The sequence below is a fragment of the Halichoerus grypus genome, chromosome 4, assembly GCF_964656455.1.
Source record: "Halichoerus grypus chromosome 4, mHalGry1.hap1.1, whole genome shotgun sequence".
NCBI classification, from domain to species: domain Eukaryota; kingdom Metazoa; phylum Chordata; class Mammalia; order Carnivora; family Phocidae; genus Halichoerus; species Halichoerus grypus.
The window spans coordinates 30105511-30131913 of record NC_135715.1 but is presented as its reverse complement, the minus strand read 5'-3'; the positions used below and the strand labels follow the sequence as shown (position 1 = coordinate 30131913).

At 37.4% G+C, this 26403-nt stretch overlaps 1 protein-coding gene across 16 annotated transcripts in view; it reads right to left on the bottom strand.

Moving 5' to 3' along the window:
- The window catches only part of MYCBP2 (MYC binding protein 2), a 272286-nt gene that overhangs the window by 29505 nt on the left and 216378 nt on the right, over positions 1-26403 (bottom strand). For all 16 annotated transcript variants that reach the window (XM_078070219.1, XM_078070220.1, XM_078070224.1 and 13 more), the window contains 11 exons: positions 23389-25032; positions 22137-22306; positions 21150-21394; positions 18999-19166; positions 10392-10549; positions 8841-9040; positions 7829-7978; positions 4250-4410; positions 3054-3210; positions 2647-2871; positions 104-169 (listed from right to left, as the gene is read on the bottom strand). In XM_078070219.1, coding sequence (XP_077926345.1) covers positions 104-169; positions 2647-2871; positions 3054-3210; positions 4250-4410; positions 7829-7978; positions 8841-9040; positions 10392-10549; positions 18999-19166; positions 21150-21394; positions 22137-22306; positions 23389-25032 — 3344 coding nt within the window. The remainder of the gene's footprint in view (positions 1-103; positions 170-2646; positions 2872-3053; positions 3211-4249; positions 4411-7828; positions 7979-8840; positions 9041-10391; positions 10550-18998; positions 19167-21149; positions 21395-22136; positions 22307-23388; positions 25033-26403) is intronic.

The following is a 26403-nucleotide window of genomic DNA, read 5'->3' as shown; positions in this document are numbered from 1 at the left end:
TCTATAATACTTTGGTAGCATGCCAAAATTAGAATTTAACAGTAAAGGCTGAGAAGAATTTCTCCCTAGGTAGCAAAACATTTAATGACAAAATTTTAATTACCTGCTTGATTCTGCACAAATCTTCTACTGCTTTGCCAGCTAAGAAGGTCATTGAGGTAACTTTATTCTAAAAGAGACAATTCACAACAATTATTATTCCATATTCCTGCTCCTGAATTTACAATGATTTCTTAAAGCCTACCAATATCACATTAACTCTGTCATCGTTCTTCCTAATTGATCTCACTCCCTCTGCCCGACCAACCACTTTCTTACAACCAACCCCAGTCTTGTCTTATTCTCACAAATTCTATCTTCAGTCTCCATGGGCTCTGAAAGAGGAGCTTGGCATTCCCTCTTTTTATCCAAAGTCTAGAGATTTATTTATTTATTTTTATTAAAGATTTTATTTATTCGAAAGAGAGAGAGAGAGCATGAGTGGGGTAGGGGCAGAGGGACAAGCAGACTCCCTGCTGAGCAGGGAGCCTAACGCGGGCTCAATCCCAGGACCCCCGGGATCATGACCTGAGCCGAAGGCAGCTGCTTAACCAACTGAGCCACCCAGGTGCCCCCAAAGTCTAAAGATTTAAATTCTATTTCTATCATGAGACCTTTCAACAACTCTGTTTGTCACTCTTGTCCCACTCTCTCTGCTATACTTTCCTTGCTTCTGGAGGTAAAAGCAAGGAAGGCAGGTGGCTTAATCAACAAATACTTGTGAGTGTCACAATGTACCCAGACTGCCTTACAGACTTGGAGAAGGATATATGAGAATGATGGGTTCTATCCTCTCGAGGTCCTTGCCACACTAGAGAAGGAACATTAACACATGAAATAAATACAAACAGAAGTTCAGTATCTTTAAGTACTGAAAAGAATCATGCTGGTACTAGAGCCAGAGACCTTAACGTTAAGTAACTTTTATGTGAGGCACATCAAGAAACAGATTAGCACATTAATTCCTTAGAGAACTGCATACTTAGCTATATAACAGCTCTAGGCTGATGCAATTCCAACAACTGCCGTGCATAAGGCACTGGTGGTGTGGGCAGGTGGGGACACAGAGGTACACCAGCCTCAAGGATGCATGTAACTTAGAGGAGGTTTCTTAAAAGGAAAGCAGATGTTGGCTTACCTACTAGGGCTTTCAAAATCGAATATTGCTACAATTATCTCCCTAAAAGGGAAAAATGTCAAATTGATTGCAATCATTTTTCTGACAGAGAATATGTCCTGGCTTAAAATATACCATGAATCAAAGATAACTTTGTACTGAAGAGTAAATTCTAGCTAGAAAAATGTTTTGATTTCTTACACTTGACTTCCTAGTAAGATAAAGTAGTTGTGCCAATTGAAACTCTTGGCTCCTAAAAGGAGATAAGCTTATGATGTATTAGCTACACTCCCTTTTCTTGTTTGCTGCCAGGGAACAGGAGTTGGGGGTGGCTGCGTATCGATGGCAAGGAGTGTTCTGATAGCAGACTGGACTTCTGAGGTTGGCATTCCATCTGGGTTACCCAAGACCCAACCCCACCACTCTGGCTCTTTCTGGGAAAGGAAATACATGAATGGGATGGGAGAAGCTTGGCAATGGTCAAAGGGGATTTATTAATACTGTATCTGCTAGCAAGCCACACCCATTCTGAGGGAAAAATTCTAAGGAGTATCCTTCCCCAGGAATGGGGGTAGAAGCACGTGGGTTTGGCAGCTGGTGCCTTCTTCTTGGTTCTTACCACTCAAGTAAATAGGCCTCTTTTTCCTTTGTTGACTGCCTTTTGTAAAGGAGTACTTAATTCAGTTGAAACATGTGAACAGAATAGTGCTAGGAAGAATATAAATTATGACTATTCAGGTTAGTCTAGATACCCCACCAACACTGCCATGACAGCTAAGGGTGAGGGTTGGAAACTGAGAGCTAATTACACAATAGGTCAAAGTGTATTAAGTGCCATCAGAGTAATATAAAAAAGAACCTAGAGAAGGGAAAGAGTAATTTTTTAAAAAAGATTTTATTTATTTGAGAGAGCCAGACAGAGATAGCAACAGAGATAGTGAGAGAGATCACGAGCAGGGAGGAGAGGGAGAAGCAGGCTCCCCGCTGAGCAGGGAGCCTAATGCAGGGCTTGATCCCAGAACCCTGGGATCATGACCTGAGCCGAAGGCAGACACTTAACCGACTGAGCCACCCAGGCGCCCTGGAAAGAGTAATTTTTATAGAAGATGTACTGGGAGAGGATTTTTCTCCTGGTCTTTCGAGATTCTGGGAGGAATCTGATAGGCAGAGTTTAAGGAGAGGACTTCAGGCCAAGAGAAGAGCTGAAACAAGGGCACTCGGGTAGGCAGTTATAGGGCATTCATTTACTCTGCTTAGCTGGAGCCATGGTGTTATCTGTAATCACACCTCTTTTTAGAATTGGTATTCCACAGTGCCCCAGTCCTCTTCATCTGTTTTTAGATTTAAGATTTATTTGGGAAACATAAAAATGTTGTTTGGTTGGTGAAGTTCCACATGAAAATCTTTTTGCTAAGCTCCAAAATGATAGGGCATGGTCATCAAGGGTCTGAAAAGAAATAATGAGCCACAAATCAAGTTTCCTTTCTTACCCCAAGATCTCGGGAATTGTCCACATGGACAGATACGTAGCGGGCATTGATTCCTTTCACACAGTTGATGGTGATGTTCTTAGTTTTGTTTTTATCCTCATCTCCTGACTCCCAAAAGGTTTCTGTAGAACCATCTGTCAAACTGCCAATCATGGCAGGTCGGCTTGAAGTTTTTATGTCAACAATGCTGGTTAAGTCCTTTAAGCACATTACTATGCACAATTCCTACCAGAAACAAATGTACATTACTACAACACTGAAATGGAAATCTTTCATGATAATAAAACAAACAAGACATGAGGTAAGAAACAAATGAATCAGATTGTTTAGGAGTAACTTCCAGTTTCTCCTTCTGTACACTGTTGAATGTTAGCGGGATAACACAGGACAGGTGGTAAATGACTGACCTGACTCATGACTTCAAAGCCAGACTGAATACTGATGCTAAAACTTTCTTCACTGTCTCCATCATCTGATTTTGACAAAATATTGTTAATGTGATGAAAGACATTACTCTGATGGAGGAACTGGTGATCAGACTGCTTGAATTTCAGACTCCAGCACCTAAAAAGGCATAAGCAATATATTAAATAATTCCTAAGGAAATCCTGGAAAAGCACTCTGTAGTTAGTATTTCAAAAAATCTTAAATGTTCCAGGTGAAAAACAGAAATGAAAAAAAAAATCATGGAATAATAGCACTACCTCTTTGCAACAACGTAAGATCTAAAGAAAGTTCACTCATTTTACACATAGAAAAATACATTTACATATAAAGAAATTTGCTTCTGTAGCCATGAAGATCAAGGCTACAGAAACAAAAAAGGTAATAAATCAATTTCGCAGATACACAAGTGTTATCCCAACTGAAACAGCCTCTCAAATTTATTAGTCTTATAATTTTATACTAATTCATCAGAGTGTATATAACACATACTGCACTTCAAAAATCTTGTGAGGAGGAAACACAATCTCCCCTCTGCTGGTCTTATCATTAGGGCTGTGGGTAGCCCCAAATCACTCCATCACCTTACAGCTTATAAAAATCAGTGGAGGATAAAAATCATTTATATGTGTGGCCCCATACGTAGCTCTGATAACAAGGTTCACAATGTAGGAGTAATGTTAAAATCTTAGCAGGCTGAGACTTAAAAGTAGGTGATGTTCCCCAAGGTGGACTTAGGCTGCCTTGTATATAACTAAGGTTCCATTTTTCTCAAAATTCTTTTCAATTCAAAACCCTATTTTGATTTCTGCTTCTGAGACTTCATTCTCCCTCTCCCTTTTGTGACATTTAAGAGTCTACTCTTGGGTAGCACTGAGACAAGTGACCTGGGGTAGAAGAGGGGGGAAGTGAGGAAAACTGTTACAGACTGATAATTCAGAGCACTAAGAAGTGTATTAACCTCATTTTACAGAGCGGCAAACGGGTGTGAGCTAAGGAAGATGATTCTAGATTATGACAGTAATGAGTGAAACACCATTCACATAATGTAGAGATTCTCTGTATCTTACTATTTAAAAAGATCTTTTGAGCATTTTGAGTTGAATATTACATAAAATCTCTCCTCCACTGTACCTAGAACACTTAGATGTAAAATTACCTTAGGGCCATTTGCTGTAACGAACTGCCACTGGGGAGAGACATCATAAGATCGGAGATTGTTTGAAGTAAGCGGTGAAACGTGTGTGGTAAAGGATGAGCAGCTTCACCGGCAATCACTATATCTGAGAGAGGATGTTCGCATACCCTTGTGTCTTTCTCCTGAGACAGAAAGTGAAAGCAGGTTGATCAGTCTGTATGCTGAAAAGAACTTTCCCCACACACAAAAAAATTATGTATACTTATAAGTGTTATATATACTGTAAAGATAGTCATGTAACAGAAATGTAAATAAAACCAAAACCAAATCATACCCAAAACACACATTAAGATTAACTAATTATGTCTGTATTATCTTTTAGGGAAAAAGTGATGAGGTCACTCATAAATAAAATCACCAAACAAATGAATACTGTATCTGTATCGATTCTGGTGTGCTCACAAATCTACTAACAGGGTGACTCTATATGTATATGCAGAAATTGAGCCTCACGCACAGATTTGTCAGCCAACAGGCAACTGTTTTCATCCGATGAGTTTTAGGGTGGTTTCTTATGCAGGAATATTTAGTTGTTAAAGGTGTGAAACAATCTTACACTGTAATTGTGGATTTTTTTATTTCTCCTTGCAGTTCTGTCAATTTTTACCTAATATTTTAAAGACTATATTATTGATACATACATGTTTAGAACTATTCATCATTTTGTAGAAAGCTTTTTTATCCCTATTATTAATTTTGTCTTAAAGCTTTCTTTTTTTTCTGATGTTAAAAAGAGTCGCACCAACTTTATTTTGTTTGGTGTTTGTCCAGTATATCTTTTTCTAAACTTCCCCTTTTAATCTTCCTGGATTCTTATGTTTTAGATGTAATGCTTATAAACAGCAACTACCTTTTGTTTTTTCATCTATTCTGACAATTATTGTTTTTTATTTATTTTTTAAAAGATTTTATTTATTTATTTGAGAGAGTGAGGGAGAGAGAGCATGAGCAGTGGGGAAGTGCAAAGGGAGAGGGAGAAGCAGACTCCTGATGAGCAGTGAGTCTGATGCAGAACTCAATCCCAGGACCCTGAGATCATGACCTGAGCTGAAGACTCCAACCAACTGGGCCACCCAGGTGCCCCGTATTTATTTATTTTTTAAAAAGACTTACTTATTTGAGAGAGAGAGAGAGAGTGTGTGCACTCGGGGGCGGGGCAGGGGAGGGGCAGAGACAGAGAAGCAGACTCCCCACGGAGCGTAGGGCTCCACACAGGGCTCTATCTCATGACCCTGAGATCATGACCTGAGCCAAAATCACAAGTTGGGACGCTTAACCGACTGAGCTACCCAGGCATCCCAATTTTTGTCTTTTAAATGTAAGATTTAGTCTTCTTTGTACTTATTTCTAATATGTTACTTTCTATTTGTACCACTTTTTCTATTTTGTTTTCCCTCTTGGGGAGGGGTTGAGTTCTTTTTTTTTCATTTCTGAGTTTGGAAATTACACACTCTATTTCTTTTTTTTTTTTTTTTAAAGATTTTATTTATTTATTTGACAGAGAGAGACGCAGTGAGAGAGGGAACACAAACAGGGGGAGTGGGAGAGGGAGAAGCAGGCTTCCCGCAGAGCAGGGAGCCCGATGCGGGGCTCGATCCCAGGACCCTGGGATCATGACCTGAGCTGAAGGCAGACGCTTAACGACTGAGCCACCCAGGCGCCCACTATTTCTTTTTTTTTTTAAAGATTTTATTTTTAAGTCATCTCTACGCCTAATGTGGGGCTTGAACTCACAACCCTGAGACCAAGAGTCACACACTCCACCCAGCAAGCCAGCCAGGTGCCTTCTCCCTATACACTCTATTTCTATCCTTTGTGTCATGACACACACTCAACTTAATCTAAAGCTAATCAAAATCATTATCAACCCACTGAACACTAACACCAATCACCTGCCTCCTCATGTATATGGTACTGCTGCCTGTATTTTGGTACTAAGTTTTAAAAATCATTCCCATTACACATTGTCACTTTTTATACAGTCTTTGTTAAGAAGTAACACTTTCTTTTCTTTTCATTCTCAGATATTCCATGTGAGATCTCCTCTTGTAACTGAAGCGCATTACAATTTTCCTTTCTAACAGTCTATTTGTGGCAAATATCTATTTGTCTGTTTATTTTCTGAAAATATCTTTATTTTGCCCTTCTTCTACAAAGACAGATTCACTGGATTGACAGTTATTTCCTCTTAGCACACTGAAAATATCAACTGATTGCCTTTTAAAAAAAGTTCACTGTCTTATAACTTGCAATATTGTTACTGAAAACTCAGCTGTCATTCTCACTGTCCCTACTTTAAGTGTAATTTTTTTCCTCTGTGGCTGCTTTAAAGGCCTGCTCTTTGTTTTGCTTGTTCAGGTAATTCACTATGATTTGCCCACCATGATTTCTTTTTCTTTATTTTGCCTGGGGCTCCCTAGGCTTCCTGATTCAATGCCTTGTCATTTGTAATCAATTCTGGACAATTCTCAGGTATCAACACTTCAAATAGTACCTCTTTTCCATTCTGTCTATCCTCTCTTTCTGGAACTCCAATTAGATAAATGTTACACCTTCTCATATTTTTCACTTTTTAAAGCAATTCATTTTTTTTTTTTGTTTTATTCTGGATGATTTCTTCAGGTCTCTTTTACAATTCACCAATTTTTTGACTAATCTGCTGTAAATTTCAGAACTGATTTTTTTTTGGTTCACTGCTTTTTTTTCTAACATTAATTATTATACTAATATATAATTCTTACATGTTAATTATTTAGTTCTTTTTCAAATCTGTCATTCTTACAGTTCTTACATTATTATATTTTAAAGTTTGTCTTTTATTTCTTTAAACACATTAAACATAGCTATACTATAAATAGATAAATTAGAACCACTGAAATTGTTGAATGTCTATTTCCCTTGCCTCTTGTTTCTACTAGTTCTTACTCATGATACTTTGTTTCCTTCTGAGTTTTAAGAATTGGGCTATGATGATGTGGCTTGATATCCTTGGAAATTAATCATAAAATATTAAGCATATAATTTAGGATGCCTGCAAGTGAATTAAATGCTGTCTAGTTTTCCCTTTACAGATACGGAAATGAGGCCCACAGTCACACTGTTACAGAGGTGGAAATGGGGCTAGCACCCAGGTTTCTAGGGTTCTAGTCAATGCCTTTCCATTATGCAGGTTGCTTCCTATAAAATCCAAGTCCTTTCTAGCCAAGCAAACATTTTTAAATTTCATGTCCCTACATGGTATATTTTTACTCTCTGCCAACTTACAGCAATGTTGTGAAGTAGATAGATTTTCCATAGAATAATGTTGCCCTGGTTATCTGTCTTACAGTGAGAAATCAGAACTGAATGATCACATCTTTCCTGGAGAGAAAACTTTCACTAAATAGAGTGAATATACTGCCCACAGCACTGAAATTTTATTCTTGCCTTTAGGTTATATAATTTGCGAATGAGCTCACGCATATTATTGCATTATCTGAAGATGGTTCTACTCTTCTATAAAAATATGGACAATTGAGAAGCCCCCAAAATCTCACTTACTTGTTCTGCATTTTCTTTGTTTGTTTTATTTTCCTCATCCTCTTCTTCCTCTGGTTCCACTGGGGCAGGCGTCAAAGATGCCACAAAATGCCACAGAATATCATGTAGAGAAGTCGTCTGGATGACATTACACAGAAGCCAGTTGAAAGCCTGAATGAATGATGGTTAAATGAGTCAAAGATAAAAAGAAAATATGCGAGTAAACATTCTGAGTAAGAAACAAAGTACTCCATGGACCAAGTGTTTCAAGGAAAGATACTAAACACATCTGACCTTCATTTCATTGAAAACACACTGAACTTATAATAGTCAATAATTTTGGTCCCAAGTAAAAAACATAATAGGGAAAATAATACTTATGAAATGTAACACAGAAATATTTTTTCAAACCACTTTTTATTTCAAAAATTCATCTTCATATTAATTTGCCGAAGCACATTTTTTTTCCCAACTTGCATTTAGGATAACACAAAATGTTTCTCAAGTCTGTACAAGCTATCATATACTTAAATGTATTTACATTGTTCCCATCATCAATGAAGTGGCAGGTTATTTATTATATTCATGACAAAAAAGATTAAAAAAATATATATATAATATATATAAAAATATGATAGATAGCAATCCTATCACTTCCAGAGAATAGACTCAGGAAAGTTATTATAGTTAAATTTATAACTCAAAAACTCGACTTGTTATCTCTTTTTCATGATTCTTCTATCTGAAATGACATCCTTATTACAAAAAGCTTTTTTAAAAAAGATACTAACAGGATTCAAACAATAAAGCAATGCAGAAATAAATTTCTTTAGAGTGCTTAAATATGGACCTCTATATTCATTTATATTCATAAACAAAGTTTAATTTTGATGTGAACATTTGATATTTTTGATTGGCTAATGTCTCTTAATTTTTTGAAATTTCTGTTGGGTAGAAAAGGAACTAACACAAAAAAAGTCATCAAATGGTATGTATGATCAATGAATCAATAACCCCATTAATGTATTCATACCTCCATAGCAAAAACTCGGCAAGCAGATTTCCTTAGGGCCTGTTTCATTGCTATTTCAAGACCTTCTAGATCATGATGTTGTATAACAAAAGCTAAAACTGGCCATTGGAAATTTCGTTCTCCTTTGGAAAGAGAGCTGTGGGCTGAGATTAGCCGGGAAAGCTCAGGAGATGGATGTCTCAAGAGGGAAGAACCAACTTCTATTTATTAAAAAAAAAAAAAAAAATTAACTTTCATAGATAATACATACAATTAATATATTTAAGATGATATTAAAAATAACAGTATCTAGCTTATTCACTAGCGTCTTAGGTTTTTTTTTTTTTTTTTGCATGTGACACAAATCGTAACAACTTCAATTTTTACTGAGGCTGAGAAAGATTAAATACTTTTTTTTAAAAGATTTTATTTATTTGTCAGAGAGAGACAGAGAGACAGAGCGTGTGAGCATGAGCTGGAGGAGTGGCAGAGAGAGAGGGAGAAGCAGGTTCCCTGTTGAGCAAGGAGCCCGATGCAGGACTCCATCCCAGGATTCTGGGATCATGACCTGAGCTGAAGGCAGACGCTTAGCCAACTGAGCCACCCAGGCATCCCAAAAGATAAATATCTTACTTTCCTAAAATCATGTAGCTATTAAGTTGTCGCATTGTTTTTTGAATTCAGGGCTGAATCTAAAGTTCATGCTTGCTAAAACACTCTAAAAGCTAAGTATTGTATTTTTTCCCTAAATGGAATCTATATATGATATATAATTACCTATCTATAAATATTAGACCAAATCTTCATTTTAGTTAAGTGGGCTGCCTGATAAATCATCATATTATCCTTTTCTCTTGGATTTCTTTCTTTATTCTTGACATAGAATCAAGCAGCTCTATTTTGGGGCTATTGATACCAACTAGTCCAGATTATTTAACTTTTTTACTGATTAAGAGCTACTTATATCTCCACATTATCTATTCAGAGTGAAAGTAGCTCCAAGAGTTAGAAGCTTCTATTAGGAATGAGAATATAATCGTGAAAGTGTAAGTCACTGGAACTACTAGTTCACTGAAACTTAGTAGAAGGGATAATGGTGGCAACATTTGGCTTAGAACCTAACGGGTAAGATTTTAAAAGTCAACTTATTCTTGAGTTATCACTGGATGGTCTCTAGGTGTCTCTTCCAACCGAGATGCAAAATTCAGACAGGCATACTTTTGGGTGTGTCACATAAAAGGAATGTCAACCACAATTTAAAATTAATCCATTTCCTTTCAAAAACTAGATTTTATTTATTTTTAATATTTTTATTTATTTATTTGACAGAGAGAGACACAGTGAGAGAAGGAACACAAGCAGGGGGAGTGGGAGAGGGAGAAGCAGGCTTCCCGCGGAGCAGGGAGCCCGATGTGGGACTCGATCCCAGGACCCTGGGATCCTGACCTGAGCCGAAGGCAGACGCTTAACGATTGAGCCACCCAGGCGCCCCTCAAAAACTAGATTTAAAAAAAATATCTACAAATAAAACCATTTGGACCACACAATCTTTCTTTTTATCTTTATACTTACCAGTGTCTCCACTGTTAACTCTTCTTCTAGGAATGGCTTTAACTCGTGCAGGTAAAATGGAGTGTTGTTTATCATATTCAGAAGCAACAACTGAGTATGATCTTTGGAAGACAGTTCTCTTTGCAAGATCAGTATCGGTTATGGGACTAGTTTCCAAACTGCAGATAGAACATGATGACAGATAAAAACTTAGGAGAAAAAGTGAATAAAGTGAAACTATATTTAATTTATAATAGTGTAGTCAAATATATGAACCTATACCTCCTGTAGAAAAAACACAAATTCAAAGCCAACTTGATAATCTCTCTTTAAATCACAATTTGATCTTTCCAAATGAATTTGATTTCAGAAACTGCATCCTAAAACTTTTGGTTTTCTTAAATCTACTTTGCATTTTTCAATGAAAAAGAAGAAAAGGCATTAAATGTTCTAAACTCCTTTCAGAATCAAAAGCATTGTGGTGGAAGTTATATCATGATATTCAAGAAACCTAGACAGATATATTCATAAGAGCACAGAAGAGAAAGAAAATAGCTATGTACACACATAATAAATTGGAAAGTGAAACAATTCAATCTTCTTTCTGTGCTTGAGTTTTCTATTAGGTTTCTCATTCTTGGGAAGTGCTGCCACAGCCCTTTCTAGAGCATGGCCACACTAAGTGCAATGAGAGGTAACAAACTGATTTTTGGCATAGAGTTATATTATACTGACATTCTAGAAGAACTCAATGATTTTCATTCCAGTTTAAGTAAACTAACAATTTTTCTATTTACTATAGCAACATTAAAAAATACTTGAAAAGCTATTAATATGGTTATATATTTTCTTTTACTGAGGCTTTTTATAAAAAAGAGAAATACCTTTCCTTACTTTCTCTCTAAGAAAGATTACAAACTATTCTTTTCATGTGTTCTTTTTTCTGTTACCTCATTCCAAATAGGGACAGTTTTGCCCACCATGAGTTCTGGACTTCTTTTCCACCAGGTTTGAACTCCTATGACGGTCAGTCAAGCTTATGTTTCCTAGAAAGTAGTTAACTCCCTGGCTGTTTTCTTTACTCACCACCTCTCTAAGGGAATATACATTCTTGTTTGAACAGGCTGTGAACACTGTGCCTGGATGTCAGCATGGGCCAACAGGTTCCAGAATGACCAGAGAATAGGGATACATTGATTTAGTTCACTTTATAAATGGTGTTACTACAAAACTCAAGACATTTGTTGTGCTTTCAGAGGAAGCTTATCCAACAACTTGGAAAAAAAAAAAGAATTGTTATACAACCTAAAAAGATAATGACTTGTTCTTATAAATATGGTCATGCTTGTAATTCCTTGTTGTGGGGGGCTGTCTTGTGTACTGTACGTTGACTAGCAACATTCTTGACCTCTCCATACTAGGATGCCCGTTGAACTAGCCTAGTTATTACAAACAAGGATGTTTTCAAACACTGCCAGATGTCACCTGCGAGACAAAACCACCCTTCTATCCCCCACTGTTTTAATGGAGTCATTATTATCTTTTGTAATAGCTTGGGTTTGTCAAGACTTTTTTAAAGAATAGCTCAAAGATGCTCTATTACCTGAATTACTATATGCTTGTGATATTTCAACTTGGCTGAATATAAAAACACTTGAGTCATAGTTTCTTTTATTTAAGATTTTATGAAAACTACCCTTATGTGTAAAGTCTATAGTCTTCTTTTTTAAATTAATTTATTTTATTTTATTTTTAAATTTTATTATGTTATGTTAGTCACCATACATTACATCATTAGTTCTTGATGTAGTGTTCCATGATTCATTGTTTGTGTATAACACCCAGTGCTCCATTCAATACGTGCCCTCCTTAATACCCATCACCAAGCTAACCCATCCCCCTGCCCCCTCCCCTCTAAAACCCTCAGTTTGTTTCTCAGAGTCCATAGTCTCTCATGGTTCGTCTCCCCGTCTGATTTCCCCCCCTTCATTTTACCCTTCCTACTTTTTTTTAACCTATAATGTATTATTTGTTTCAGAGGTACAGGTCTGTGATTCAACAGTCTTACACATTCACAGCGCTCACCATAGCACATACCCTCCCCAATGTCTATCACCCAGCCATCCCATCCCTCCCACCCCCGACCACTCCAGCAACCCTCAGTTTGTTTCCTGAGATTAAGAATTTCTCATATCAGTGAGATCATATGATACATGTCTTTCTCTGATTGACTTATTTCGCTCAGCAGAATACCTTCTAGTTCCATCCATGTCATTGCAAATGGCAAGTTTGGTTTTTTTTTTTTGATGGCTGCATAATATTCCATTGTATATATATACCACATCTTCTTTATCCATTCATCTGTCGATGGACATCTTGGCTCTTTCCATAGTTTGGCTACCATGGACATTGCTGCTATAAACATTGGGGTGCACATACCCCTTCAGAACCCTACATTTGTATCTTTGGGGTAAATACCCAGTAGTACAATTGCTGGGTCGTATGGTAGCTCTATTTTCAACTTTTTGAGGCACCTCCATACTGTTTTCCAGAGGGGCTGCACCAGCTTGCATTCCCACCAACAGTGTAAGAGGGTTCCCCTTTCTCCACATCCCCGCCAACATCTGTTGTTTCCTGACTTGTTAATTTTAGCCATTCTGATTGGTGTGAGGTGGTATCTCATTGAGGTTTTGATTTGGATTTCCCTGATGCTGAGCGATGTTGAGCACTTTTTCATGTGTCTGTTGGCCATTTGGATGTCTTCTTTGGAAAAATGTCTGTTCATGTCTTCTGCCCATTTATGATTGGATTATTTGCTCTTTGGGTGTTGAGTTTGATAAGTTCTTTATACATTTTGGCTACTAGCCCTTTATCTGATATGTCATTTGCAAGTATCTTCTCCCATTCTGTCGGCTGTCTTTTGGTTTTGACGACTGTTTCCTTTGCTGTGCAAAAGCTTTTTATCTTGATGAAGTCCCAATAGGTCATTTTTGCCCTTGCTTCCCTTGTCTTTGGCGATGTTTCTAGGAAGAAGTTGCTGCGGCTGAGGTCGAAGAGGTTGCTGCCTGTGTTCTCCTCTAGGATTTTGATGGATTACTGTCTCACATTGGGGTCTGTCATCCATTTTGAGTCTATTTTTGTATGTCGTGTAAGGAAATGGTCCAGTTTCATTCTTCTGCATGTGGCTGTCCAATTTTCCCAATACCATTACCATAAGATACCTAGGAATAAATCTAACCAAAGAGGCAAAGAATCTGTACTCAGAAAACTAGAAAATACTCATGAACGAAATTGAGGAAGACACAAAGAAATGGAAAAATGTTCCATGCTCATGGATTGGAAGAACAAATACTGTGCAGATGTCAGTGGTACCTAGAGCAATCTACACATTTAATGCAATCCCCAACAAAATACCATCCACTTTTTTCAAAGAAATGGAACAAATAATCCTAAAATTTGTATAGAACCAGAAAAGACCTCGAATAGCCAGAGGAATGTTGAAAAAGAAAAGCAAAGCTGGGGGCATCACAATTCCGGACTTCCAGCTCTATTACAAAGGTGTAATCATCAAGACAGTATGGTACTGGCACAAAAACAGACACATAGATCAATGGAACAGAATACAGAGCCCAGAAATGGACCCTCAACTCTATGGTCAACTAATCTATGACAAAGCAGGAAAGAATGTCCAATGGAAAAAAAGTCTATAGTCTTTTAAATGTGCTTTCCATGCATTTGATTTGATTAATCCATAATTTGGTTTTAAGATTCCCAAGATCTTTTATATTTCAGTATGTTTGATTGATTGGGTAAAACCTCCAAGGTAGTATTTTCTTTCTTTTGAAGCTTTAGAGACATTGTTTCACTTGTTTTTTTTCACTCAAAGTTGTTCAACAGAAAACTTTTCCTTTTGTAAGATGACTTTTTTCGCTGCTCAGATACTTGAAAAACTCGTATGTTTTTTTTTTCTTGGAATTTCAGTAACTTAACCAATTTTTTTTTACTTTTTATTTTTTTATTATGTTAATCACCATATATTACATCATTAGTTTTTGATGTAGTGTTCCATGATTCATTGTTTACATATAACATCCAGGGCTCCATGCAGAACGTGCCCTCTTTAATACCTATCACCAGGCTAACCCATCCTCCCACCCCCCTCCCCTCTAGAACCCTCAGTTTGTTTTTCAGAGTCTACAGTCTCTCATGGTTCATCTCCCCCTCCGATTTCCTCCCTTCATTCTTCCCCTCCTGCTATCTTCTTTTTTTTTCTTTACCATATAATGTACTATTTGTTTCAGAGGTACAGGTCTGTGGTTCAACAGTCTTATACAATTCACAGCACTCACCATAGCACATACCCTCCCCAATGTCTATAACCCGGCCTCCCCATCCCTCCCACCCCCCACCACTCCAGCAACCCTCAGTTTGTTTCCTGAGATTAAGAATTCCTCATATCAGTGAGGTCATATGATACATGTCTTTCTCTGATCGACTTATTTCACTCAGCAGAATACCCTCCAGTCCCATCCACGTCGTTGCAAATAGCAAGATTTCCTTCCTTTTGATGGCTGCATAATATTCCATTGTATATATATACCACATCTTCTTTATCCATTCATCTGTCGATGGACATCTTGGCTCTTTCCACAGTTTGGCTATTGTGGACATTGCTGCTATAAACATCGGGGTGCACATACCCCTTTGGATCCCTACATTTGTATCTTTGGTAAATACCCAGTAGTGCAATTGCTGGATCGTATGGTAGCTCTATTTTCAACTTTTTGAGGAACCTCCATACTGTTTTCCAGAGGGGCTGCACCAGCTTGCATTCCCACCAACAGTGTAGGAGGGTTCCCCTTTCTCCGCATCCCCGCCAACATCTGTCATTTCCTGACTTGTTAATTTTAGCCATTCTGATTGGTGTGAGGTGATATCTCATTGAGGTTTTGATTTGGATTGCCCTGATGCCAAGCGATGTTGAGCACTTTTTCACGTGTCTGTTGGCCATTTGGATGTCTTCTTTGGAAAAATGTCTGTTCATGTCTTCTGCCCATTTATGATTGGATTATTTGCTCTTTGGGTGTTGAGTTTGATAAGTTCTTTATACATTTTGGCTACTAGCCCTTTATCTGATATGTCATTTGCAAATATCTTCTCCCATTCTGTCGGCTGTCTTTTGGTTTTGACGACTGTTTCCTTTGCTGTGCAAAAGCTTTTTATCTTGATGAAGTCCCAATAGGTCATTTTTGCCCTTGCTTCACTTGTCTTTGGCGATGTTTCTAGGAAGAAGCTGCTGCGGCTGAGGTCGAAGAGGTTGCTGCCTGTGTTCTCCTTTAGGATTTTGATGGACTCCTGTCTCACATTTAGGTCAGGAACACGGCAGGAATGCCCACTATCACCACTGCTATTCAACATAGTATTAGAAGTCCTAGCCATAGCAATCAGACAACAAAAAGAAATAAAGGGCATCTGAATCGGCAGAGAAGAAGTCAAACTCTCACTGTTTGCAGATGATATGATACTTTATGTGGAAAACCCAAAAGACTCCACTCCAAAACTGCTAGAACTCATACAGGAATTCAGTACAGTGGCAGGATATAAAATCAATGCTCAGAAATCAGTGGCATTCCTATACACCAACAACAAGACAGAAGAAAGAGAAATTAAGGAGTCGATCCCATTTACAATTGCACCCAAAACCATAAGATACCTAGGAACAAATCTAACCAAAGAGGCAAAGAATCTGTACTCAGAAAACTAGAAAATACTCATGAAAGAAATTGAGGAAGACACAAAGAAATGGAAAAACGTTCCATGCTCATGGATTGGAAGAACAAATATCGTGAAGATGTCAATGCTACCTAGAGCAATCTACACATTCAATGCAATCCCCATCAAAATACCGTCCACTTTTTTCAAAGAAATGGAACAAATAATCCTAAAATTTGTATGGAACCAGAAAAGACCTCGAATAGCCAGAGGAATGTTGAAAAAGAAAAGCAAAGCTGGCGGCATCACAATTCCGGACTTCAAGCTCTATTACAAAGGTGTAATCATCAAGACAGCATGGTACTGGCACAAAAGAGACACGTAGATCAATGGAACAGAATAGAGAGCCCAGAAATGGACCCACAACCACATGGTCAACTAATCTTTGACAAAGCAGGAAAGAATGTCCAATGGAAAAAAGACAGTCTCTTCAACAAATGGTGTTGGGAAAATTGGACAGCACATGCAGAAGAATGAAACTGGACAATTTCCTTACACCACACACAAAAATAGACTCCAAATGGTTGAAAAACCAATTTTTTTTTTTTTAAGTTCAGTTATTCCTCATAGTCACCTGGTATAAAAATTTCCTTTTAATCTAGGAATTCAATACTTCATCATTTGGGGGATTTTTTCTTATATTATAGCTTTAGATACATTTTCAATTATATTGGTTGGTTTTTCTACTTTAAAAATACTAGTCATTCTTTTTTTAAAAGATTTTACTTATTTATTTATTTGAGAGAGAGAGAGAGAGCAAGCACGAGAAGGAGGGAGGGTCAGAGGGTGAGGGAGAGGGAGAAGCAGACTTCCCGCTGAGCAGGGAGCCCGACGCGGGGCTCGATCCCAGGACCCTGAGATCATGACCTGAGCTGAAGGCAGATGCCTAACCCACTGAGCCACCCAGGTGCCCCAATACCAGTTATTCTTATGTTAGACTGTCCTGTTCCCATGTCTGTTATCTTCATTCTAACTGCTATAAATATTTGTCCTTTTACTCTTTACTTACTGTGATTATCTCAAAATTTTTCCTTTATGTCAGTCATTCAATTTACTATTCTAAATGTTTCTAATTTATTAGTCTTTTAATGGTATTGATTTGGTCTTCAGTCTGTCCTCTTAGGTCTGTGATATAGCCTTTTAATTCATTCTCACACTGTTTCATTAAATATATGTCATTATCAAGTTTTCCAGTACAACAGAGTACTTACAGAAATGTTCTTTTTTTCCTTGAGAGATTTTTCTTTCAGAATGGGTTCTTCATCTGACTTTCATGACATACTATTTATTTTCCTTTTGATAATATTTTAAAGTGGGCAGCTCTGTCTAGGTGCTGTGTTTGTTCTGATAAAGTATCAGTGGATTTCCCTAGACTTCCTTTTCCACACTATTTGACACCTGTTTGTTTTTTTTTTTCCTTCCAGAGATAACTTGAGATTTTATTGAATATTCTATACCAGGAACCATTCCACTGAGTTGGGTGTGTATCCTGTTTCTGTGGCAACATTCCCTGGCACCTTGGATTGCTGCTTCGCTTCAGCATGGCACTGTGGGAATAGGATTCCCTAGATTTCCACTTTCTTCTGTGACACTAGTGATGATACTAGGGGCTTCTATGTTAGAGGATTTTACCTTGACTATGATATTCTATGATACACAGAATATTCTACGATATTCCAAGATATATGTAAACTTTTCACTGTCTTTACCTAGAAGTTTATGCCACTTAATTTTGATCCTAAAAAGTAATAACAACCCAATGAATCACATTTATCAGACTAGTCTCAAAATGGTTTCTGACTCTTCCAGAAAATCTATCTCCTTTAGAGATACTTTATTACCTTTAAAGATATAAAAGGCTACACTGTACTCTTTGGAGAAAATTTTAAAAGCAGCTCAAAAAAACTCTGATGAATAATCCACACAGTTGCGGGGAAATGTTGCAAGTGTTTTCAGTGGAAAAATACTCACTTGGATTCATGAGTTCTACTGTGTGTATTAAAATCTGTTATATTAGTTATAATAACCCATAGTATTAACACAGTGACATATCTAAAGAAGCACATTCTTTCTTCCTTCAGCAAATGTCTTCCTTCCCAATGATAATGCGTATGCAATTACTCATGCCTGATATCTTGATGCTATCCTAAACTTATCCTTTTCATTATCTAGTTAGCCAACAAGCCACACTGATTTTTACTAGAAAATATTTCTATTATCCATCTTTTTTTGATAATCATTGCCAACATAATCCAACTCCACACAGTTAATGAAAATCTTTGACTAAATTTATAAGCTTCTCAATCGACACTAGTGAGACTATCTTTGAATTTTTATCATGCAGTTCCTCCTCCAGAAAGTCACAGTGGTACCCTAATTCCCTCTGCTTTATATTTATATGCTTCTATTCAGTTTTCAAGAAGGTCTTTACATTGATGTTACTACCATACCTAAGCAAGTGGGAGAAGACTGCATGCAGTAATCCAGTAAGTTCAAGATTTATTTTTGGTGCTACTTCTCTCACGGAACTTTCTCTAAGCACTGCCTCAAACTGATCTTTCTCTAGTCTGATTTACTACAGCACTCAATGATACAATATCATACAATGGAATCCTTCATTATTACTTCCATTAGTTGATCTTTTCTCTCCAACTAGTCTGCCTCTGCTATCAAGGACTTCGTCTTATTCACGTATGTATGCTTTTTCTTACAGCTCTAATAGTTAGCAGAGCTGACTCAATGTCCTTCTTGAGATGGAAGGACATACAAAAGAACTTCTAAAACACTCTTTTTTAGTTCAAAGTCTTTCTCCCACCAAACACTGGCTATTCAATAGAGAGGAGAGAAGTGAAATACCTTGGTGGCATAGACTTCATATTGCTCTCTGGCTCTTCAAATACATTAGGACTTGCATCAGGTGTTACCGATATGTACGGGGCAGGTACAGATGTTGAACGTAGATACCTCATTTCATCCTGGAAGAGGTTGTCATCTTGATAGCCCACAAAATTTTCATGATGATGCCTGCATTAAATCAAATCCAGTGACTTCAAGTATGATGGCACCATAGATACTTTTCACTTTTAATTTCTTTCATAAAAGTAAAAGCAGCACATTTAACTATAAGGGTGAAGTATTAAAATAATCATAGATGTAAGCAGGAGTAAATAAAAGTCTGACAATTTCACACATAAATATTCCAGGTACCACAAACATTTCAAACCCAAAATCGAACTCATTTTCTTTTCTTTTGAGAACCTTTCCATCCTGTAGTGTTTTGGTGAATGATCCCACCACCTATCCAGGTGCCTGGGCCAAAGTATCTTGGAGTTGTGGTAGGCCAGTCCTCAACTGTGACCAGCTGTGACCCCTCAGCCCTATGAATACTAAGTTTCCTCTCTTCTGGCTCCCTATCATCATTGCCTTGGTTCAGGCTCATGTTTCTTGCATGGACTACTGAAATACACTCACCATTTTTGGTAGGAACATATGTAAGAATCAAATTTGAGAAAGATTAGACCCATGAAATGTTCCATGGGGTGGGGTGGGTGTGGGTGTCCATTCCCCAGAGGGCTAAAAATATAAAATCCATGATTATGGTACAGTGGCATATTTTTAAACATGTTTTACAATTTGATTCTTTCCTTTTCAAACTGGAACAGAGAGTTGTTAACCTAAGTCTCCTAAGTCGTCTGACCGAAGCTAAAGATTTGTTACATTTGGCATACCTAATGATCTCCACCTCGGTTTCAAATGCATTTAGTATGACATTCTCATTTTGTTTCCTGTTCATTTTATTAAAATAATAAGTACAAAATTAAAAAAAAAACTATATAATTCTGCCATAGAGAGGACAACATTGCTAAAATGGAACTGTTGTTGGCAAGCTATTCCTGCAGGCAATTTCCAGAAATCTTCATTTGACAGCTGTTGAAAAAAAGTCTGAATCTGGTATATGAAAGTCTGTTTACAATGCCAGTGCATAATGTACGGAAGTACAGGCTGTCCAACTCAAGGCCAATAGAGGAAAACAGTATACTATTAACAGGCTTCCCCCACCTTTAGTTATACCCTTTATGAAATTTCCATGTTTGAAGCAGAGTGATCTAACTGCAAATCAGTTCATGTATTTCCCTGTTTAATATTCCTTAACCGTTTTCCCTGTGGGATAAAATCCAAACTTAGCATGGGCTACAGAGCCCCACATTACCTGGTCTCAGGTAGCTACTTCTGGGGCATTTCATATGTTTCTCCCAGTGGCCAATGCTTTAACCAGCCTCTGATTCCTTAAATGTGTAATGCTATTTCATGTCTGTCTTCACACATGTGCTTTACTGTGAGGAACTGCTTTCCTCCATCATGTACTTGACTGATTTCTATTTATCTTTCAAGACTGCTTTCTTTCCTTGGAAAGATTCAGGTACTCTCCATCCTTCATGCTCTAAGAGCATCCTATGCATACTTCTATTAGAGAACTCCTCATAAAACATTTTAAATGTTTCCTTTACAGGTCTGTCTTCCCATCAGAGTGTGAGCACATGGAAGTCAGGATTTTATTACATTCATCTTGGTGTCTTCAAGGTCTAGAACAAAGTTGGTACCCAGCTAACTAACATTTAAATGCTAACAGAATGAATACTTCAAAAAAAAAAAATGGAAGATTTCGATAGCAAATTGTTTCTTTCCACTTCAGCACTTCCAACTATTAATAGACTGAATTCAGCTTTCCAAAAAGTAAAAGATAGCTAGTCTTAGTTTCTATGACATATTTTGTATTAATAATACAAATTGATAGAGTATTTACATGTTTTTTAAAAAATCCTTACTACCATAAAGTGTGTACCCTACCAGTCATATATTGGTCAAGGCAACTCACAAAATAAATTCCTGGAGGTCTCTTTATTGTACACAAAAGGTAATGTAGTGTGGGTATTCAGAGCATGATATTAATCAACAATGGCTACTAATCCCAAGTGATTAAAAAAAACAACCACCAAGTTATATTACCTAGCTAATGTCTGCAGGTAGAGACAAGGCATTTTAACAGGAAGATCCTCGGAAATGCCCTCTTTCACGCTGGGAAGATGAGACTGAAATGGCTTTGTCGGATGGTAACACAGAATGCTTGGCTCCGCTGCGCTGCTCAGGGAGAGCAGGAAGAGTGCATTCGCCTTAATCACCTGGTGAGCTTCCATAGTGGGCAAGGCACGAGGAGTCTTGACTTGCATTGGTTTCCTCCTGGATTGTTTGACCTGGCAAAGAAAACTTTGCAGTGATCTTTTCCTACTTAGATTCAAATTTTAAATTTCTTAGCCTAAGTATTGTGAGCTTCTAATAAAAATTATTAAACACTTATAGAACTATTTTAAAATAATAATAGTGATTACCAAAAATAACATTCACTTTATGCTTTTCCTGAGCTGTCTGAAATTATTTTATTTTGAACACAAACTATTTCTTTTCTTTCTTTGGGAAAATCTAAATGTAATTTTTTTTTTTAAAGGGTAAGTAGTGCGTGTGTGTGTGTGGTGTGCACTGTATGTTCGGCAAAATTTCTAGTTAGGTGTGCCTCTAGTTCCCATAGACCTACAACATAATTAAGGGCTAAGACAAAGAGAGGAGATAAAGAGTAGAAAAGGAAAAGGAGAATGGAAAAGAGGGAGAGTTCAGAGATAAAGGTGAAGAGGGAAAGCTAGGTACATGTGTAGAGTAGTACACCATTAACAGTGAAGAATTACACAGGAAACATTTGTTAGTAACGTATGCGCCACAGCACAGGTTAGTTGTCTTGTATTATCCCAAGGTATAATTTATTTTTGTAATTAAAAATAACTAACCTAGTACACATATTAAATTTGCATATTATTCCTATTATAAAAACTGATCTTTAATATCAATTCTGTGGAGTTATCTGATATTGTATAAGGATAAAAAGGGATTTTTGTAAGATTTATTCTTATCACAAACAGTATAGCCAGAACAGAATAAAAATACCTTCTCCCTTGCAGCAGCCTGTTTTTCACGGAGATATTTTTCTCTACAGCGATCACATACCAGATACCAAGTGCTTCCTCCTATGCCACCATCACCACAGTTACCAGCCCATCCTCCACAAAAATGTCCAATGCTATTGTAACCTTGTCCACCGGCATACCGGCCACAACCTTGAAACAAGAGCAAAAATACACTTTAAGTGTCCTTAACAATCTGATCCTTGATGCTTATACATGAATGATGATTTACCTTTGCAAAGTAAGCAAAATACTGAAGAAAGTATCTGACTTTTTTTTCAGGCTATTAATTGCATCAGGAAAATAGCTCACTTGGCCAAAAAGTAATCAATTAAATGATGCCTAAAATACTGGAGATACTCTCTCTATACAGGTAGAAAAAAAGAAATTTAAGATGGGGGTACATTTAGGTTTATTGACATACGCCAATAAGACTGGACAAAATATTCTGTAATGATATATTTCAAGGAATCATGTATTTCACAAAACATTTCATGTATGATATGTAGAAAGAAAAAAAATTTAACCAAACTCATAATAGGTGAATTTTGGAATACTTATCAATTGTTATAGAAATCCTTACATTTACCTAAAATACAGTCTTCTGGGCACCTGGGTGGCTCAGTTGGTTAAGCGACTGCCTTTGGCTCAGGTCATGATCCTGGAGTCCCGGGATCGAGTCCTATATCGGGCTCCCTCCTCAGCAGGGAGTCTGCTTCTCCCTCTGACCCTTTCCCCTATCATACTCGCTCTCTCAAATAAATAAATAAAATCTTTAAAAAAATACAGTCTTCTGACTAAATAGTTGAGATCAGTTCCATAGGAAAATGACCAAGGAAATCAGTATAGTCTAATTTAATTTGCAACTTTTAACAGGAAAACACTAAAATCAAAGAAGACCTAATACTGGGATCTTTCCTATGTGTATGGACCGGTCATTATTTCTGTTGTGTTAGATACCTTAACAGCACCCTTTGGGTAACACATAAAACATTTAAAAAATAAACAGTGTTTCAGAATGTGATACATTAAGATACCATTGTACTGAATTGCCTTACCATCATACTATCAGAATTTCTTTACCTATTTTCCACAAAACTGATACTGATGCACTTTAAAACAGTTTCCCTTTACTTTAACATAATTCATAGAGCAGCTCAAGTCAGAAGTGACTTAGTTCCCTCTTTTTTTTTTTTTAAACACAAAGTGCTTATAGATTCAGTAATACCGTTTACCTGGGTGAGCCTGTCGCATGTGATAGGTCACTGGGTATGGATGGGATTCTCCACACAGCTCACAGATGGTGTCCTTCTCTGGTCCGCCCACGGCCAGCTGGGCCATCTCACCAAACAAATTGCCCCTGGGTCGAACTTCTGTCTTTTCCTTTTTCTTTTTGTCTTTTTTGGCCTTCTTATTCTCTTTTTCACACTCTTTCTTTTTAAGGACTGCACAAGAACCGGGACTTGGAAAAATCATATTCTGGGAAGCTGCTTTGATAGTAGCCAAAGAGATGTCTTCCCAAAAAGCCACTAAATGTTGTAAAGTTAAGGGAAGAGGAGATTTGGACTTCATTGGGTGGTGCATGGACATTTCGAAAGTGGCTTCGGTTTTCCCATCCTCACATTTTTCATGCAGAGGCGGTTCTTTAAGCATAGACAACACCTTATTTTTGTTGATACTACCCATTTTAGATATATCTGGTCCATGAGGTGCAATATTAAACATATTCAGTGCAGATGATATCTCCAATGAATGTCTATTTTTTAATTTGGTTTCCTTTTCTTCTGTAGGCTGTTGGCTGTTTAAACTATTTCTTATAGGAGCATGTTCTTTGGAAAGTTCAGGATTAAATTTTAAGAACGAAGAACAGGCCATTGCATCATGTACTATGCCTTCATGCCACAGGAAAGAGGCAAAGACTGCCCTGGCACACTCAGCCACGGAAGGAGACATGGCTTGCTTGGCGGGCTCCAAAGGTTTGGATCCATCTCCTTTAAAGAGAAAGCTAGATTTTTCCTTTTTGGGCCTGGTGTGCCTATTAGCACATTTTCTACTTATTTTGGGGGATGCTCTCATTTCCTGTTCATCTTTCAGTGGTGCTTTTCCTATGCTGAAATGAACTTTATTGGAACTTTCATCGACACTCTTAAATTCACTGCTTTCGTCACAGGTGCTATCTGTTAGACTATTTGTTTTTAAAGTACTTGAAGTGCAGACCTCGACCACTTCACTGTGAAGGTTTTCTTGTACCACATGGGGAGAAGGAGCTCTATTTTCGGATCCAGGGGAATCTTTAGAATCCTTTGGTACCGGTTTTGGTTTTGGTGATGTTGATCGTCCCCTTAATGGTTCTGTGAGGGGCATTTTCTTCTTGCGTAGGGTATCTGGGTCAAGTGTGTAAGAGTCTGATTTGGAACGTTCCCGAGGAGGATCAAGTTTAGTTTTAACAGGAGCAGTGCTTTTTTGAGGTAGATTTTTATCATGTGGTGAGGAGGAGCGTGGAGAACTAGCACCAGATGGGCTAGACCTATTGGCTGGGAGAGTCTTTGGCTTAGGAGATGATGACCGAGAACCTGGTCCTGGGGATTCAGCTCTAAAGCTAGAAGACATCCTCCCATCAGATTTTAGTGTCTGCAAGGTGTTATGGTTGGGGGACAACGACCTACTGTGAGAGTCTGACCTCAACTTTGCAGCATCAGATTTCAACATAAGGGATTCACTAGCTGATAAGCCTTCTGTACCCCTTGGCTTCTTCTGATCAGCAGTAGTCCGGCTCATACGTCCATCAGGTTTAAGAGATCTGCTGTGTTTAGAGGACAGTTCTGATTTTCCTGATGTAGAGACTGGTCTAGAAGATGTTGAGATAGTTCCTCGGTCACCTGTATGGTCCATTTCATAGTGAAAATTGTTAATAAAACTATAAGTTACTAACAATATAGCCACTAAATATTGAATAAAAACACAGCTAAAAAATTTATATTGTCATAGACAAAAATACTTGAAGAATAAGGGAAAAAAGGGAAATATTTCTTGTAAAATTTCTATTGCATCATTATACAACCATTTCCACCAAAAACTATTTTCATGGATGTACAACAGACTGAACAAATAATACCTATGCATCAGTATGAATTATCCATGCTATTTGAATCTCAGTGCCAGTATAATTATTCATTAGAATTTAAATTCAGGGACAGACCAAAAAGAAAAACCGTAACTATTACTTTTCTTGAATAAGAAATTAAAACCTATGTATTTTAAAATATAAAGTAGTTGAGCTAAATTTCCAGTAGAGTCATACCTCACATCCTTATTAGGGTAATGGTACAGATCTTACTGAGTTAGGAAACTGAATTTATATATAGATACCTTATTATTTTCAAGTACAGAAATACACACAATTAGGCTGATAAAGAGCTGCTTAGGAAACACTAATGATTGGATTAGAATTTATAATTAATATATGAATGCCTGAAAGTTATTATTTAATTACATGTAATTCAGGCAGTCTTATTGTTTATAAACAGATTGTATTCTAAAAGTTTATTTAGTTCATTAAGTTTAGTTGGTTAGAACTTAGAGCTGTGTCTTCTTGGAAAAAAAAAAATGGTGGGATCCTCAGAATTAGGAGTACAAGTCTGAATCATGGGGCCCTGAAATAAGAAGTCAGGAAAATAACAGAAAAAAAGGATAAAAAAATGTCTCTCTTTCCCAGGCAGAGCACTAGATATTTCCACAGGGACACCATTTGTTTTTGGCATCCTGGCCCTCATGCAGTGCCTCTCCTTCCTCATGCTTTCCTTTGAGGCATTGGAGCCAGGCTGTCTTTGTCACCAGTAAGTGGTCAACCTACAACATCACCTTTCTTCCCTAAAATAAAAACATCTCCCCTTAATGCACATAATATTAGTTGTCAGGAGAAAAGCAATCCGATTAAAGTGATTCAAGTGGTATTAAAGACTGAAAACCCATAAACCTTGCTAGAAGTATTTATATTTTTTGAAAAAGGGTATGTGGTAAATTGAGATGGATCTCTCAACTGGTTATATTGCAGGTATCTCTCTTTTTTTTTTGCAAAAGGGATGCAAACAAATTTGGATAATGTAGGGAAATGTTTTTTGGCTGGCTTGTGTGTGTGTGCATGGGCATGTGCAAGTGCACACAGGTGTTTGTAGTCTATACTCTAGTTGTATATAGGTCAAGACAGTATTGCCTAGAATCTGCCCTCCTAATGGAAGGTCCATAAGGAC